General features: G+C 52.7%; 1 protein-coding gene and 2 non-coding genes across 3 annotated transcripts in view; 2 read left to right on the top strand and 1 right to left on the bottom strand.

The window, feature by feature from the left end:
- The window catches only part of VAC14 (VAC14 component of PIKFYVE complex), a 99,597-nt gene extending 85,401 nt beyond the window's left edge, over positions 1-14,196 (bottom strand). Inside the window, exons 1-4 of the mRNA XM_045987901.1 lie at positions 13,823-14,196; positions 1,737-1,887; positions 1,262-1,429; positions 435-497 (exon numbers count right to left, since the gene is read on the bottom strand). Coding sequence (XP_045843857.1) covers positions 435-497; positions 1,262-1,429; positions 1,737-1,887; positions 13,823-13,926 — 486 coding nt within the window. The 5' untranslated portion in view covers positions 13,927-14,196. The remainder of the gene's footprint in view (positions 1-434; positions 498-1,261; positions 1,430-1,736; positions 1,888-13,822) is intronic.
- Positions 4,175-4,245, top strand: TRNAG-GCC. Its single transcript has one exon. It is a non-coding gene; the product is annotated as a tRNA-Gly (tRNA).
- On the top strand, positions 4,887-4,957 carry TRNAG-GCC. The gene has a single exon. It is a non-coding gene; the product is annotated as a tRNA-Gly (tRNA).
- Positions 14,197-16,775: the final 2,579 nt, after the last annotated feature.

The following is a 16,775-nucleotide window of genomic DNA, read 5'->3' on the forward strand; positions in this document are numbered from 1 at the left end:
ACTGAATCCACTTCTCCCTCTCCCCCCCCCCACCCCAAGTTGTGTTCTCTCTCAAAGAAATACACAAGTCAATGAAATAAACAAGAACTGTACACCAGAGGTACTTCTGTTGTATATAAATGAAAAAAAAATTTTTTTTTCAAGATTTCATTTATTTATTTGACAGAGAGAGATCACAAGTAGATAGTGAGGCAGGCAGAGAGAGAGAGAGAGAGAAAGAGGGAAGCAGGCTCCCCGCTGAGCAGAGAGCCCGACGCGGGACTCGATCCCAGGACCCTGAGATCATGACCCGAGCCGAAGGCAGCGGCTTAACCCACTGAGCCACCCAGGTGCCCCGAAAAAATAGGAAGAGCGACCCCAAAGACAAAATTTATAAGCTGTTTAGACAGATGGAAGAGACAGATTCCAAAATAAAAGTAGGAACCAAGTACTACCTTTAAAAGACGGTCTAGGAGCTCAGATCCACTCTTCACATTGGGGTCTGGGTCTGCAGCCAACTATGAGAGGTTCAAAAACAAAGAGATGGTTACAGTCAATATACAGGACCAGGAATCTACTAAAAACCCAGAGAGCCAAGTCCCTGGCAGGCACCTTCTTCAGGGACTCAACCGAAGGACGGCGAGGAGGTAGGGACAGGCAACATGGCACGTGGCTGAGAAACGGACATGCGCAGACTTCTGGTTCCGCGTGGGGGACCTCTGGCACTGGCTGCCACCAGGCCAGGTACTGGGTTCCCACCGACCTTCCTCAGGGGTTTCCCATCCTAACACGCTGGGTCCTTGCTCCGCTCTGGGAGGTGGGGACCGAGGTGGTGGCCTGGGGATGACTGGGGTGGTCGGCCGGGCTGCAAAGCTTTGAGGCCGCTCTGCCCGGAGGTGCGCCCGGAGGACACTGTGTCAGGGGCTCCTCGGCCTTTGTAAGCAGAGCTTTTTCTAGCGCTTACAGTGGGTGCTGCCCTCTTGGGGGAAATACAGTCTGTACTAGGGATTCACCGTCTTCGCCTTCTGTAAGGGGGGCTGGGACTCCTCAAACTGCCTGTGTTTCCGCTGCACTCTGGGGGACTGACACTTTCATCAACTGTGATAAAAATCAGTTACTAGAGAAGTGGAAAAAAAAATCAAACGTCCCCCCAAGGCCATCAGAGACAATGATGAGACTGCACAGACGGCAGGCGCCCGCAGGCCTGCATTCATCCGCTCGCCTGCCTCTGTGGGGAGGGGCCCCAGGGGTCCCGTGGGCCCCGGGCGGCGGGGGCAGTCACCTTGCTGAGCCCGTCGAAGAGCACGTTGAAGTGGGGCAGCACGGCGCCGCGGGCCACCTTGACGATGTTGTACAGCGCCTCGCACGCGTAGTAGCGCAGCCGGCTGTCGGCGTCGTTGAAGCAGGTGAGCACGGGCTCGATGAGCTCCTTCAGGTACAGCCCCGAGTCCTGCGGGGGTGGGGGCAGAAGGAGGCACGGCTCAAGGTGGGCCAGGCCATGGGCCCACAGCCCCCCGCCCCACCCCGGCGGTCATCCCGGCTCCCGTGGAGCGGCTCAGGCCGTCGCGTGAGGCCTGGCCTTGGGCAAGTCAGCCTCCCGGGCCAGAGGCCACACCGCCGCGGAGCCCGGCCGCCCAGCGGGTCTCAGGGGTGGCGAGGATGGCCGTAAAGCGGACGTCTGCGGCAGACCGCTGGGGCCGGGCGGTGAAAGCGAGGGCCACTGCTGCTGTGTCTGCCCCTTCAGGAGAAAGGCCCACCTTGCCCAGTGCGATGGAGCAGGCGGCCAGGCCGATGAGGCCCCCCTTCCTGCTGTGGGGGTGCTGAGACAGGGCAAACTCCTGAGATAGGGTCTGGATCACATGCTTGATTTGCACGGTGTTGTTCTGGGCCACGAACTCCCGGACCAGCCTGGAGAGAGAGGAGAGAGGGGATGCAGGGCAGTGGGGTCAGGCCCCCCCCTCCCCGGCTGCTGGCTCCAGGGCCGGGGATGGGGCAGGGAGATGACCTGTTTAGAAAGAGGAATCGGAAGTCCTGTACCTCAGGGCGGGCCTTTCCCGGTTCCGCTACCGACTGGAAGGTACTGGTGGGGTCACAGGCCGTTTCCCTATTCTGGGTCGCAGTCTCCCTTTGGGTACAACAGACAGGGAAGGGCAGACCTACCTCACCTCTGGGGGTCTGAGAGAATGCAAGGGAATGTCTGCGTGGGTCCAAAAACGGCAACGTGAGCAGCCAGTCGACCACTCTTATTCGACACTGGCTCCGCCCCCCAATCCCGCACCCGAGAGAGGTTCTTTGCGTCTGTGCCATCACGTCCACGGATGGCGCTGCATCAGGTTCCGGTCCAGGGGGCAAGATCCACACACAAACAAGTAAATGGTGCAATGTGGTGCGACTGATACCACGGAAGCCAGAAAAATGCCACGCGCTCATCTTCTTGGGCTGAACAGGAGGTGCCCTGTGGTCACCCTGGGGGATGATCCCACGGCAGGCCCTGCCCGGAGAGGAGAGCGGAGGGAGGCCCCGTTCCATCACAAGCCAGATCTGGAAAACACCCGCAGGCACTTTTCAAGTAAAGGGCAAGGTACAGGACAGAGACTGGCCAAACACAAAGAGCCCTGAAAAATATGGTATATTTAGAGAAGGACAGGAGTTTGGCCTGTGGAAGGAGTGGCCAGACAGTTCAAGGAAGACAATCCAGTGACAGTTTTCCAGCAACAAGATGACATGCTCAGATCTATGTTTTAATCAGGTTATTCCCGGTGGCGGCCTGGGGAGGCTAGGCTGTGGGGGTGGGTTTGACAGGAGACCGAAAAACCTCAGGGTCAGGAAGGAGGCCTGAAACATGCCTGAGGCAGTGGGAAAGAGCAGGAGGGGCTGCTGTACTTCGAAGACAAGAGCATCAGGAACCCGTGGAACACGGGAGGCCAGGAAGGCAGCTGGGCCTCCAAGGTGTCCACCTGGGAAGTAACGCTGAGGGAGAAAGGAGGTCTGAGGGAGGGCCCTGTCGTGGAAGGGAGCTCCTGTGGTCACGCTGGGGGATGATCCCACGGCAGGCCCTGCCCGGAGCAGAGGGCGGCCTTGTTCCATCACAGACCAGTCTCTGAGAACTGATCACCAGCTCCCCAGATAACAGATGCGGAGTTAAGGCCTGGGTGTCAGGGACACCTTCCCAGAAGTGCGCTTTCAGCCAGACCTTGAAGGAGGCAGGGAGAGAGAAGGAAACAGGGGCATTCTGGGCGGGAGGAAACATAAGAGCCAAGGCCAGGAGGCAGCTCTAGTCAAGCTTGTCTGGGGCCCCAGAGAACAGAGCAGCAGCGGGAGACCTACCAGGATGGGGAGGGGGGTGCTGTGGCCACCCCGGCCGTCTCAGATTAGGGAGAATGAATCTCACAGCGTGGCAATGAGGAAGCTTCCTAGTTTTTGAAGAGCATGGGAAAGAGTGTCTTAGGGAGCTGTGAGATGGATGGAGCCCATCCCATCGTCCAGGTGTGAGGGAGACTGCTACCAGTGGGGCAGCCAAGGGGCCGTCTACAGAATATGGACTTTTCAAAGCAGCTGCCTGGACTCACTGGCTACCTGCTCTGTGTCCATCGTGGTGGGCCCCCTGCTTGCCTGCCACATGAATGGGGGTCTCCAGTTGGCCCAGTGGATTTTATGGACAGTTAAGTCCAAAAGGCACCAATTCGTCCATGTGGTTCCAGCTCAGTGTCACGAAGCTGCCAGTAATGAGAACTGTCCAAAAGTAAACGTGTCGCCTTAGGAGGCAATGACCACTCCCACAAAACGGCTGCTCAATGAGGGGTTGACACGGTTTGATGAAGATTTAATACAGCAAGTTATATTGGGCCAAGCACTGTGAACACAGCTGTGAACCAAACAGGCCCGGCTCCTGAGCTCGTGGATGTGGGAGCAGGGATGGGTACTTCAGGAAGGTGGTGTACGAATGGCCTGCGAGGTGCCTCTTTTTTTTTTTTTAAACTTTACAGGGTGAAATTCCACACGCCAAGCCCCTCCTTCCCCCTCTTCCCAAAGCAGCCTAATAAGGCCCAGCAAGGATGGTTCTCTGTAAACCGGTCTGGCTTCCCAAACTGGACAAACTAGCCAGGTGAGGCACAGTGATCTGCTGAAGCTCCCGAGTACCCACAGGCACAGCCCCTTGAGAAAAGCCAGGCAGACCTGCCACAGAACAGCTGGAGCATTGGTGGTTCAGTGGTAGAATTCTCGCCTGCCACGCGGGAGGCCCGGGTTCGATTCCCGGCCAATGCAGAACTGCTCTTTTTGCCTTTTCCTGGCAGGCTTCCCCTCACACAGAGATCCTGCCGGAGGAGCCAATCTCCTCAACCCAGCTGGCCTACCACAGCCCAGGGCGCTGTGAACTGGCCTACCGCAGCCCAGGGCGCGGGGAATTTGACCTCATCTCCCTGCTCAGTGAGCCGAGGAAGAGCAGCTGGGCTCTCCGAGGAGGCACCACTGGCTGTGGGGACCAAGGCCTTCACGCCCTCCACCTGTGAGGGACTCCGCCTGGCCAGTCTCTGGTGGGAAGCTGGGGTGAAACCTGAGAACTGCAAAGCAGCTCGGCACACGGTGGGCATGGAACGGGGATCCACACATGCGAGGAGCACAAAGTCATTTGAAATCTCCATGTGCTTTTGGCTACTGAAGAGAGACCCCAGCTCTGGTTTCTGTCCTGATGTCTGAAGGCAAAGCAACTTCTCTCTGCCTCTCTTTCTGACACACACACCGTCTGCCTCCTTTCTTCAGCTCTGGAGCCGAAGCTCTCTGTTCCCGCAGCTGTGCTGATGTGGCAGCATCAGAGCCTGGCCTTACAGCCTATGAATCAGCAGAGCTATAAGGAGGCTCAGGACGGGGGTTGAAGGGAGGTGCTCACACAGCTGCTCACAGCTGGAGCATTGGTGGTTCAGTGGTAGAATTCTCGCCTGCCACGCGGGAGGCCCGGGTTCGATTCCCGGCCAATGCAAACAGCAGAATTTTTTTTTTGAATCCGAGAATCCTGGATTTGAGAGGTCACACTGCCTAAAGAATATGCGACTACAGTCTGAGAACTGAGAAGGACTTGTTTCTAGCTGAGTTTTAAATATCTTTGATGAAAAATACTCAGTGTCTTGGACTCCACAAACATCTAGAACCCATGCCTCCCTATTCTCGAGGAGGCCAGGATTTGGGGGTCACCAAAGCCACTGAGCAGCTGTGCCTTCTGCTCCTGCCCAGCAAGCCTGCCCAGGGGCTCTGGGTGCCGAGAGCCCTCCTGAGGAAGCCAGGTCGTGCTTTTGCTCAGGACAAGTTCGAGCAGCACCCAGAGTGGGCCTGAGCACACCCATGAGGCTTCAGCAGGGCACCCGCCAGAGAGCCAGCTGTGCCAGCAGCATGTGCCACCCCAGAACCGTGGCCTCGCCTGTCTGCCTGCTTCAGGCCACAAAAGTCCCCAAGCACCTGGCAAGGGCACTCTTCCCTCTCTTGGAGCCAGCATACAGATGCATTCCCTGCCATGAGGGGCTCTCTGCTGGGGTAAGGTTGGAGAGGAAACTAGACGGCACACAGGACTTGCGTGCAAAGCAGAGACAGAACGATCCGGTGAGAAGCTTGAGAGGCGAGAAGGGCCGGCAAGAGGGAGCAGGCCTGCCATCTGGTGGGGAGGGATCGGGCACGGCTTCGCAAGGGTCATGAGAGAGGCTCTGAAGGATGAGCGGTGTTCGTTCTGGAACTGTCCGGGACCAGGAAGCCCAGACAGAGGAACAGTGTGAACACTGGCTCAGAGGAAGGAGGGAGGCATCCTGTTTGGCAGAGTGAAGGACACAGGTGGAGAAGAATGCGTGACAGGGCCGGTGAAGCTGCTCCCAGGCTTGTGCATGGCAAAGGAGCGGGCATTTATGTCTGGTGGCAGTGGGGAGCCATGGAAGGTAAGAGCGATCTGCAGCGGAGGGTGGTGAGGGTCCGAATGGTGTCGGGGAGCTCCGAGAAGTCCGAAGGCCTACAGAGACTGCATGGTGCGGGTGCGAGGAATGGGGCTCTAATGCTGGGGCGACAGCCGGCACGAGCACCAGGGTCTCCTGACGGCAGGGGATGGGCAAGCAGGAGGCTGGTTTGTATTTAGCAACCCCCCCCCCCCAGGAGCACTTCTCACTTACTCGACGCCAACACCATCGGCCTCCCCACCCGAATCCTTCCAGGGCTCAACACAGGGCACCTCAGGCCACCACAAAAATAGTGACTCGTTTAAGTCTGTTGGCCCCAGAACCCCGCACACTTGGGGATGTGTTGAAGAAGACAAGAAAATGGTTCCCCCGAAAGGGGAAGCCATCAGAACGCGCTCGCCAACGCCAGCAGCCTGGAGAACACTGGGGCTGGCTCGGTGGGCCAGGCCCTGGGGTTCCAGTGGGAAAAGCTGTCTCATAAGTCACGGCCACACTCTTTGCCTGGCCCTTGGGGCAACCACAAGAGCACCGGGCTGACCTGGCTCGTCTTACTGCCCTGCGTAACCGTCCACTCCAGACAGAGCCGCCTTCGCCCTGTAAACCTGGGCCCTGCTCCCTCTGGCCCTAGGGCTCCCTCCCCCCACTCCCCGGGAAAGGTCCTGCTCCACATCCCACCCAGCCTTCGAAGCCTATGAACCCATCCCCCCTGCTTCTCCGGAACATCCCAGGAAGGGGTCCCTCCTCCTCTGAATTCAGAAGGAGTCAGTGACCCTCTCCTTCTCTTCCCAGCAACACACTGGCCAAGGCCACTGTCACTCTCAGGTGTGTATTTCTGTCTCCACAGTCCCTTGACTGAAGTCCCTGAGGACAGACCGGAGCCCCTGCGTCTCTCATGCCACCCCTCTCGGGGTCTTGTGCTGTGTGCACAGGACGTGCGGGACAGCCGGCGCGGCCTGGGGACGGGGCCGAGGGGCCGGCAGCGAGCTGTGGGGCAAACATGGCCAGAGCCCCATGCTGCCGTACAGGCGACATGGGGCGGCCTAACTCTTCGAAACCTACCCCGCTGGCTTAACCACATCGTATCTGTGGGTTCTCAGCCCGAGGGTTAGGTTTCAACTTAGGAGGAGCAAAGGGCACCGTTACTGGCTCCCCAAGGCACAGCGCGAAGGGCTCAGGTCACCTGAGCTGTGGCTGGGGACAGATGCAGAAGCCACGGCGCGCTCCGGAGGCCTGCTGCCGAGGGGCGGAGGCGCGCTCTGAGCCCTCTGTCCAAAGAGGTGCTCCAAAACAGGCCCTGCGACAAGACTCGCCTTTCCACTTCGCAGGAGCGTGAGGAGAGAAAAACGCACTACAAAGGGAGGCAGAGTTAAGTGAAGTTGAAACTCCAGGCAGTGCCGGCTGCAGGCCGAACCTCTCTTCAAAAGACCGCATTGTTTCCTCTTTCATCCACGGCCGCGAGCCACAGGCGGGGATCTGAAGCCGCACTAGTTTTGAAGTGAGTATCTGGCCCAGAAACTCGCACGATCACAAATCCCTGGGACCCTCCTGGACGTAAAGGTCACAGGCTCTACTGTCCTGTGTGCTGGGGAAGAGGGGCTGAGGAGGTGTCCTTAGAGGCTGCCCGGAGCCTCCACTCTCGCGGTCAGAGGTGTCGCCAGCCGGCAGGAACAGCCATCCCCACAAGACACAAACCCAAAGTGGCAACTCCAAGCTCATGACGCAGCCCCCAACAGTGTGTGGTGCCACACCGATGCTCCCCTCCTCGACAGAAGAAACCCCTGACAGGGGAGGACACATTTGGAAATTTCATCAGAAGGAAACCCAGGGCCAACGTCTCAGCAACACAACCACAGCCCCATGCTGGACCCCCCTGGCCTGTGCAACACAGCGGCGACAATCGTGGCCCGTAAGAGACAGGTGGTGGACGCCTTCCCAGGGACACTCTACACTGAGGACTTCTGTTTCTTCGTGGAACCACCTCCTTCTGCTCTGAATACTGTCTCATCCTGCAGAGGTGAGACGGCCTCAGGGAAACTGAGTCCCCTTGCCCAGGCTCACAGAGGATCTCAACCCATGAGCCCCGTCAAAACCCGAGCCCCTGCAGCTGTATACCAGGTCCTCTCGCCCGTCTTCTGAAACCAAAGCTGCACAGCGAATGCACTCAGTGACAGGGCGAACTCTCCTCGTGGAGAACAGAGGCCCTAAGCAAAATGCAGCGTTCTCCACCACTGCCCCATCCTGTTCAGTGCTCAGACATCCCTGAAGCATCCCTCCACCACACACAGGGAGCCCTGGGGATGCTCTGAAACGCTCTCCAGCCGGACTCCTACTGGGAAGGCAGGAAGTAAGTAACCCCTTGCTGAGCACTTCCTAGCTGCGAGGTGATAAATGCTGGATGTCTTACCCACGTTACCTAAACTTTAAAACAAACACTTGGGTTAAGTACTACAACACCCACTGATGGAAGGAACTGAGACTCAGAGATGTTAAGAAACTCACAAGGTCACGGGGTGCCTGGGTGGCTCAGTGGGTTAAAGCCTCTGCCTTCAGCTCAGGTCATGTTCCCAGGGTCCTGGGATCGAGCCCCACATCAGGCTCTCTGCTCAGCAGGGAGCCTGCTTCCTCCTCTCTCTCTCTGTCTGCCTCTCTGCCTGCTTGTGATCTCTGTCAAATAAATAAATAAAATCTTAAAAAAAAAAAAAACAACAAGGTCACGCAACTTATAGACAACAGGTGCAGAAATTAACCTAGGTTTTCCTGACTCCAAGGTCTAAAGTTGTTCCTGCTACGCTGCACATCCTCCGTCCTCAAACATCCCAGCTGCTGCTCATCCTACCAGCTGCCATCACTTGACATTTCTCATGTCATCGAATCCTAAACCCTTTTCATCTGGTGATGTCCAAATGTCCCAGCCAGGTCACTGGTCACTGCACTTATGTTCCTGTGTCTTCAGAGGAGACGTCCTTGGCTATAAGGTGGGGCCACTCATTTCAACGACCTTACACTGTTTCGAGAGAATAAGAGAAGGCATGGAATGTGCTCTGTGTTGCACATGCCCCCAGAGCAGTGTTAGTGTGAAGTCAGAATCCGAGAGACAGACTGTGGTCTCGCACACACCACACAAGATCACGTTCACTCCCTAAACGTGGACTGAGAACCTGCCATGCTCCTGGCCCCAAAAAAGGAGAGGAAGAGGAATCCAGAGTTGTGTTTATTCTCGTGTTGTGAAGCTCTCAGTGTGGACTTGGGCTGCTGCCTTTTCTCATCTTGCCGAGTTCACGTATCTCTTGCGCTTCTCTGTAATCACGGGCTGTGTTCCGATGACATATCTGGGCAGCAACTTCCTAGAGACAATCTCGGTAAACATGTCCATCTCCTCGGCTGAGTATTTAAGTGATTTGGTTTCCACTTGCTCACTACTCTCCACTAAGTGAACACAGAAAGTGTAATGTTTGCCTCTGAGCAAGGACCAAAGACCTTCTGAAAAGGCTCCAGAGTTAACGGACAAAATACAACAAGCTTCCACTGGCTGGAATCAGCGGCAAGACCATAAAGGAGAAACGAGTTCGAGACAGCAGCTGTTTGAATCTCAGGTGACAATAACTGTGACCACTTAATGAGTGCTTCCCTCACTGCAATAAAACACAACCCTTAGTTTTTTTAAATTGCTGTAATTCACATACCATAAATTCACTCTTTTAGTGCGTGTGGTTCAGTGGTTTTTTTGTGTGTGCCCATTAGCAGTCACTCCCCATATTCCCCAAATCCCCTCCCCTAAGCCCTAGGCAACCACTAATCTACTTTCTCTCTCTGAATTTGCCTATTCTAGATAATTCACAGAAGTGAAATTTTCATATAAATGAAACTCATGGCCCTTTGTGACCGGCTCCTTTCATTTAGCCTAATGTTTTCAAGGTGCGTTTGTGTTTAAGATGAGAAAACTGAGGCACAGAGGAATGAAACCAGAGGTCACAGACTCACATGCTGATAGGCACCAAGCAGGAGATATAAGGAAGGAAAGGTTGTGGTGAACGTGCCATTACAAGAAGCAAACTGGGGATACCATGTTCTGGCCAGAAGGGAGGCCACTAGGTCCCCCTTATCTGCTATGTGGGATGGTGAGCTCCACAGAGACACACTTCCCATTTCTTAATAGAAGCCGGAAACCTAAGCTTCACTGTGAAATTTATCAATTAAAATACCTTGCAGTTCAGACCTACTCAAACCGGTTTATAAGCAGGACACAGCCCCTAGCTATGGGTCTGTAACCCATGGACTGAGCAATCTACTGCTGATTCCATCCAGTAACCCATGCCTGCCTTAAGCCACTGGTGATAATAAACAGTGTCTCCTTGCAGCAGGCTCCAGAGCCAGGTCAAACTCAACAGTTAACCTTTATCTGATCACCCAGTGCCAAGGATCCCTGCCTCCTCTCCGGGAGGCAAAGGACGCATTATCCCATGACCCACCCCCCCCTCGGGCTTTCGTGTTCTCAGGGGCAAGGCTTAGGCCCCTACATTTGCTGGCTTTTGAAACTCAAAGTTCAGGAACACTAGAGACTCAGTACTGAGCCCATCCCTGGTTACCATGAAGGCCACCATCTCTCTGAGACTGCAGTGGAGGGCCACTCTGAGCCAGAGAGTGGGACACCGCCCCCTCAGCGAGCATCCCCTGCAGTTCTCCAAGTGCCTTTTGGCATTTCTCCCCCCACACTACACTCTCCTAGAGAGCACAGCCTGGCCAGGGTCTTACCAACCTTTTCATCAGGACTGATCCATGACTATATCCCCTGAAACTGAGAACCCACCAAACCTGAAACAGACATTCTAAAATCCTAGCGCAAGAGCCTTATTCTTTAGCAAACTGTGTGGGCATGTTGGTGGGAGGCTGTGGAGGGAAAAGCTCTCCAGGACCGCGCACATCAGGCTCACACATTTAGCAATCAGATCTTCGGTCATTAACCCAGCCTGCTCTTGAGATTCTGGAGTTCAAGGTTCTATTGAGCTACACATTCACATCTCTGCATTTTTAGTGTCTGAGAGTCCCGTCATCAAGAAAAAAAAACGCCCTCCTTTTACTATGAATTTTAATCCTTCATTGGAAAAACATATGCAGCACTGGCTCTGTCCAACTGAACAGATGTTTCTGGAAAACCAAAAATGGCAGTTAAAACAACCATGGAAATGCTCAAGTATGAAACTTCCTTTATTCAATACATGTGCTCTTCTTGGTAGGGAAACCCATTCACTGCAGTGGGGAAGCTTTTTGAGACAGATGAACCTGGGTTTTTAATCCAGGTTCTAGTTGTGAGACCTTGGGAAGAGTACTTAACCTCCAAGATCTTCTGTCTCTTCGTCTGTGAAATGCCATCACCTAGATCGTATACTGAAGCCACGCAAAATAAAGAGATGAGGGGTGTGCAATGACCAAATGAAGGGAGGCTTCCTTACCCTCCTTTCCCAAATCAGGCAGAGAGCGCTTCACGCAAGATCGTTTTTGTTTTTTTTTTTAAACGATTAGGGTTATGGATTGAATTGTGTCCCAACAACGTGCATGTTGAAGCTCTAAACCCCACTGTGACTGTATTTGGAGACAGGGTCTACAATTGTAGGAAGAAATTACGGTTAAATGAGGTCACTAGGCTGTAGTCCTGATCCAACAGGATTAGTGTCCTCCTCAGCAGAGATGCCAGAGAGCTCTTTGGTGAAGCAGAGATAAGCCACCATCTATCCCTAAGCAATTTGTGATACATATATTGGGGAAAATACCTAACGGGCACTCCACATTCCAAGTACGGCAAAAGAAGGCTAGAAACAGATCAGGGCCCTCTACACCAGTGCTTCTCAGACTTTAATGTACATACACAAATCACCTACAGGTCTCATCAAAATGCAGATTCTGATCCAGAGGACTGGGACGAGGCTGGAGAATCTCTAACAAGCTCCCAGGTGATCCTGACCCTGCCGGTCTGTGGGCCACACTCTTGGGTAGCAAAGTCCTTAGAATGCAATGTTACTTCCCCACCAAAAATGTACTGTCATTTACTCATCAAGACACCAACCATCAAATGCTGTGTCAAGTGCTGAAGATAAATAAAACAGGGTCTCTGCGCTTAAGGAGTCCATAGTCTAGTTAAGTCCCTAGGTTTCTCTGAATTCCACAAATCAAGGGCAATGTCGAATACAAAAAGAACCCCCTTAAAGACAAAACCCTAACGGCAGAGCCCGCAGAGTAAGAGCACTTAATGCGCTATGCTTGAGGCAACAGTAATGCTCAGATGAATACCTCAGTCAAGGACTCAACAGATAATTCAAGCTCTGAGGAAAATCAGACATTCCTGAGAACAGACTGGGTGATCACCAAAATCGGGTGTCAGTGTAGCTTCAAAGCCAATAAATCCCATGGACGTGGAGCCACGTCGATACATCAGCTCTGCGTCTCCTACTCAGTACAGTGATCCTTATCTTTAAGACTCACTAGCATTAGTAAGAGCCAGGGCATAAACAAGCGGAAGTACGGAAACAGAGCAGACCAGAAAGCGGTGCTTCATGAGAGAAGCAGCTAGGTGGTTTGGGACATACGGAATGTTAGTGCTGAATGAGAGGGTCCTCTTAACACAATCCAAACCGCTTAGGTGAGGAGGAAAGGAAAACCCAGAGCAGTTAAGGCAGTGGTTCTCACCTGGGGTGATATCTGCACTCCCAGGAGACACTTGGAGACACTGGAGACATTTTTGGTCGTTAGAACTGACAGAGAGCTATTGGTATCTACTGGGTAGAGATGAAGGATGCTGCTAAAAATCCTACAGTGCACAGGATAGCCCACCACAACCAAGACTCATCTGTCCCCAAAATGTTAGTGGTGCTGAAGTTAAGAAACCCCGAGTGAAGCAATCCGCCCAAGGTCAAAGAATGAGTATCATACCATGGATTAGATTGGAGCTGTCCAACATTCTGCAGCAACAGAAAGGTTCTAAGACCTCTGCTGCCCATTATGGTAGCCACAGCCACACGTGGCTACCGAACATTTGAAATATGGGTAACTGGATTTGAAATTTTGATTTTATCTTTAGTAACTTCTGTGTAAAAAACCACAGAGGGTCAGTGGCTAGCCTACTGGCAGGACTACCATCTATGTGTTCTGACTCCCAGTCTGGCATTCTGTCAAGTTTCACAGCTTGATTCTCTCTGCTCTTCTGAAATCATCCACCCACCTGACTTTATCACAAAGATTTGAGGGGGGAGGAATACAAATGTAAACGAATAGCAGAAAATCTTAAGGAAACATTCCTAGTGTAACACCTTGTTTTGTACATTGGGGAATAAAGGAAAATGTCAGGTCATGGTTACACATACGTGTAGTAAGACTGTAGAAGTAAGAAAGGTCAAATTACTCCTTCCACCTGCAGGGAAGGGTGATAGGGCAGGGATATAATGAACAGTCCTCTGAGTCTTGAGATTTCGGACCTGATTTCTCCACTTGGTCACCCAACAGTCCCTTTCACTTCTCAGAAGCTGGGTAAGAAATGAGGCAGGTCAACATCATTAGCATATGCTCATGCTTCTCACCTCCACCATCACAGAGACCCCTCTCTGATTTGCAGGTTTTGATGGAGTCCACACGCAAGACGAGCCGTGTGTCAGGCACAGTGCTACAGCACTACACATATGCTTTGTCGCTTTAACCGCACGGCAACCCTCTGGGGGCACCAGGCGGTTAGAGAACTTGGCCCAAGTCATACAGCCCGTCAAAAGCAAAGCTAGGACTCCTAATTTCCTGCACTGCGCTAAGGGCCTAAAGCTGGCTGGAAAGGCGTGAAGAGTCCCCCAGCGAGGAGCAGGAGCCCTGCACAGCCAGGGCGGGGTCCTGGCTCTGCTCCCCACGCCCAAACCCGGGTGCCGGCGGCTTACTTCTCGATCTCCAGCGCTGCCACCTTCCGCTTTTCGTAGAGCTTGTCATTGAGGGCGCGCACGATGTTGGGCGTGAGCGGCGCGAAGTCTTTCTCGGGGTTCATGGTGGCAGCTCCGGGCGCTCCCCGGAGCCCCGAGACTCCTCAGCCCGCGGCTGCCCGGGCGGCGCCGGGGCCGGGGGAGTCTGCGGCTCCGCGCTGCCTCCGGCGCCGGCTCATGGACCACGCCGCCTTGGGCCTGCCTGTCTCGCTCCGCCGCCTCGCGCTGTCTTGGAACCCCGGGCCTGGACCCCGCCCCCGCACACCTGTTCCAGGCCGCCTAACGGCTCACGCTACCCGCTCCCGCCCGGCACCGGCAGTGCTCAAGGGGCAGCGGCCATGTTACATGGATCATGTGACTCTGCAGCCGCTTCCGCCTTCCGCTTCGAGGACCGTCCCCTCGCCAGCCACGCCCCCGCACGCAGGCTGCGGGTGGGTTGTCCACGCCCACAAGGGTCCGTCTCCTCCCCTCACGCCCGCGCGTGGTTCCAGGTGGTGCGTGCGGGGCGCGTGGTCCGGGCACTCAAGTGTCTGCATGTGGTTGGCAAGGCGCGTGGTGGGCTTCTGTGTACGTTTAGGAGCACGAAGGGGTTCGTGGAGCCTGACTTACGTAGCACAGCTTGCTAAATACTCAGTGAACCCAGTAGTACATTTACTATTTAGTGACCAGTTTCGCATGTGGCAGTGTTTGCCCAATTGGAGTAATTCCGTCGTTAGTTTCGCCATATTCTAGCCACTTGTACTATAAAAAAACATTTTTCTCAAACCAACTTACTTTCGAAAATCTTAAATTCTTACTTTAGTCTTATGTCATAAAAACGTGGCTGTGCATAGTTAGGTATGTTTTTAAAACATTAAAATAAATTCTCAATTAAAAACAGTACTACCTGTCTACTACCTAAAAATCCCAGGTACCAACAGTGGCTGTCACCCCACCATTTGGGACTCAGGAGAGTGCGTTTATTGTGCTTGGATACCTTAAAGGGTTGGTTTTTTGGTTTTGTTTTGTTTTTATGTGGCAAAATCTTTAAAAGCACTGTATGGATGTATTGTGGCTAATGAGGAGAGCCATCAGACAGAGTGCCTTATTGTAAGCTTCCATAGTGGACAGGGATCTTAGGACAGGGGCTAGACCACAGTGGAGCCCAGAGAGTATTAAATATGAGCATCATACACGACAGTACTTTTTCTGAGTGGAAAGTATGCGTGTGAATCTGAGAACGAAGTTGAAAATAGACTCTTATCCTCAATCCATAATAGATCAGAATCTATGGGACACCAGTGAGGGGGTGTGGTAGGCAGAATTCCAGTATGGCCCTCAACATTCCCACCCCTTTGGGTACATACCCTGTATAATCCCCTCCCCTTGAGTGTGAACAAGACTTGTAAATATGGTGAACTGTCACATTATATAGCAGAAGGGAATTTGTAGATGTAATTAAAGTCCCTAATCAGTTGACTTTAGTTAATAAGAAGGGAGATTATCCTGGGTGGGTCCAACCTAATCAGATGAGGCCTGAAAAGTAGCCAGGAGGCATTTGAAGCAGGAGAGAGATTCTCCTGCTGACCTTGAAGAGTAAACAGTAACAAAAGTGAATCAACCATGATGGGCCACATGTTGAAGACCTTAGAATGGCCGCTAGTTGCCAAAAGTGGTCTCCTGAGGGTTGTCCGTCGCCAAGAAAATGGGGATTTCAATTATGTGGCTGCAAGGAAATGCATTTTGTCAACACACCAAGAGAACTCAGAAGTGGATCTTTTCTTCGTTGAGCTTTCAGATGAAGATGCGGCTGGCTGGCATCTTGATTTCAGCCTGTGAGACTCTGAGCCAAGAACCCAGTTGAGTCCATTCTGGACTTCTGACCCATGGACACTGTGAGATAAGAAACTTGTGTTGTTTTAAGCTGCTGGGTTTGTGGGAATCTGTTATGCAGCCATAGAAACAAGTACAAAAAGCTAACCCAAAATTCAGTAAGTCATGGAGGAATTCTGTCTAGAAAAATCTGTGAAAAAAGTGCTTTCCTTTACCAGTCGGTAAAGCTTTGAAAAACTTTGCCAGCACAATCCAATGAATGGAGGGGGTGGACCTCCAATCTGAAACCACTCCAAATTTAGATTTGTCTCCAGAAAAAATGTTTTGCTTCACAGTTTCTTCCTCTTACCTTGACACCAGGTGGCACTGATAAGGACATTTCCAAATATCTTCACAAAGTTTATGTGTAGGATTTTTGATGATGGTTGATGCAAAACAACGAAAAAAAAATGAAATCAATGGGAATGATGTGGATCTATTTCTCCAGTGTGTATTCATGTCCACTGGACCTGTTTCTAATATAATATTTCATCTGTTTTTTTTGCTGTTTGGTTTGGCTTTTTCTTAAAGGTGAACTGAGTTTCCCGAGGGTCATAGCGAGATACAGTTTTTAATAATTGAAACAGTAATGTTTTGACCAGAAGGAACTCTTTTCTCCTGAAATCACATTGTGGAGTAGGTTGCTAAGAAACCAGTTTTTTTATTCAAAGCTCAAACCATTGCTTTGTCCTACCTTTAGTTTAGAAATTCCTGGGGGTGGGGGAAGGTGCTTTTTTTTCTCCCATACCTTGGAAAATGCCAACTAATTAAGGTTATTTATGTATTCCTGGACCGGCTGTGGCAATGAGAAGAAAGCCCAAGGCCACCCTTGCTTTCTCATGTGCTCACTCCTCTAACCCTGGTGGCCAGCTCTGGCCAGGCTGGCCACACTCAGACACTTCTAGGCTAGCAGGTCTGCTTTGCTGAGAATGGATCTCTTTCAAGGTAATTTCCATTAGCTTGTGTCAGAATGTTCATTTTCACTAAGCTTCTCCCCCAGCACTCTCTTGAGGTCCTTTGCCATTCCAGGTTTGCCAAAATGAAGTAGTTCTGTTACTGTCTT

The sequence above is a fragment of the Meles meles genome, chromosome 19, assembly GCF_922984935.1.
Source record: "Meles meles chromosome 19, mMelMel3.1 paternal haplotype, whole genome shotgun sequence".
NCBI classification, from domain to species: domain Eukaryota; kingdom Metazoa; phylum Chordata; class Mammalia; order Carnivora; family Mustelidae; genus Meles; species Meles meles.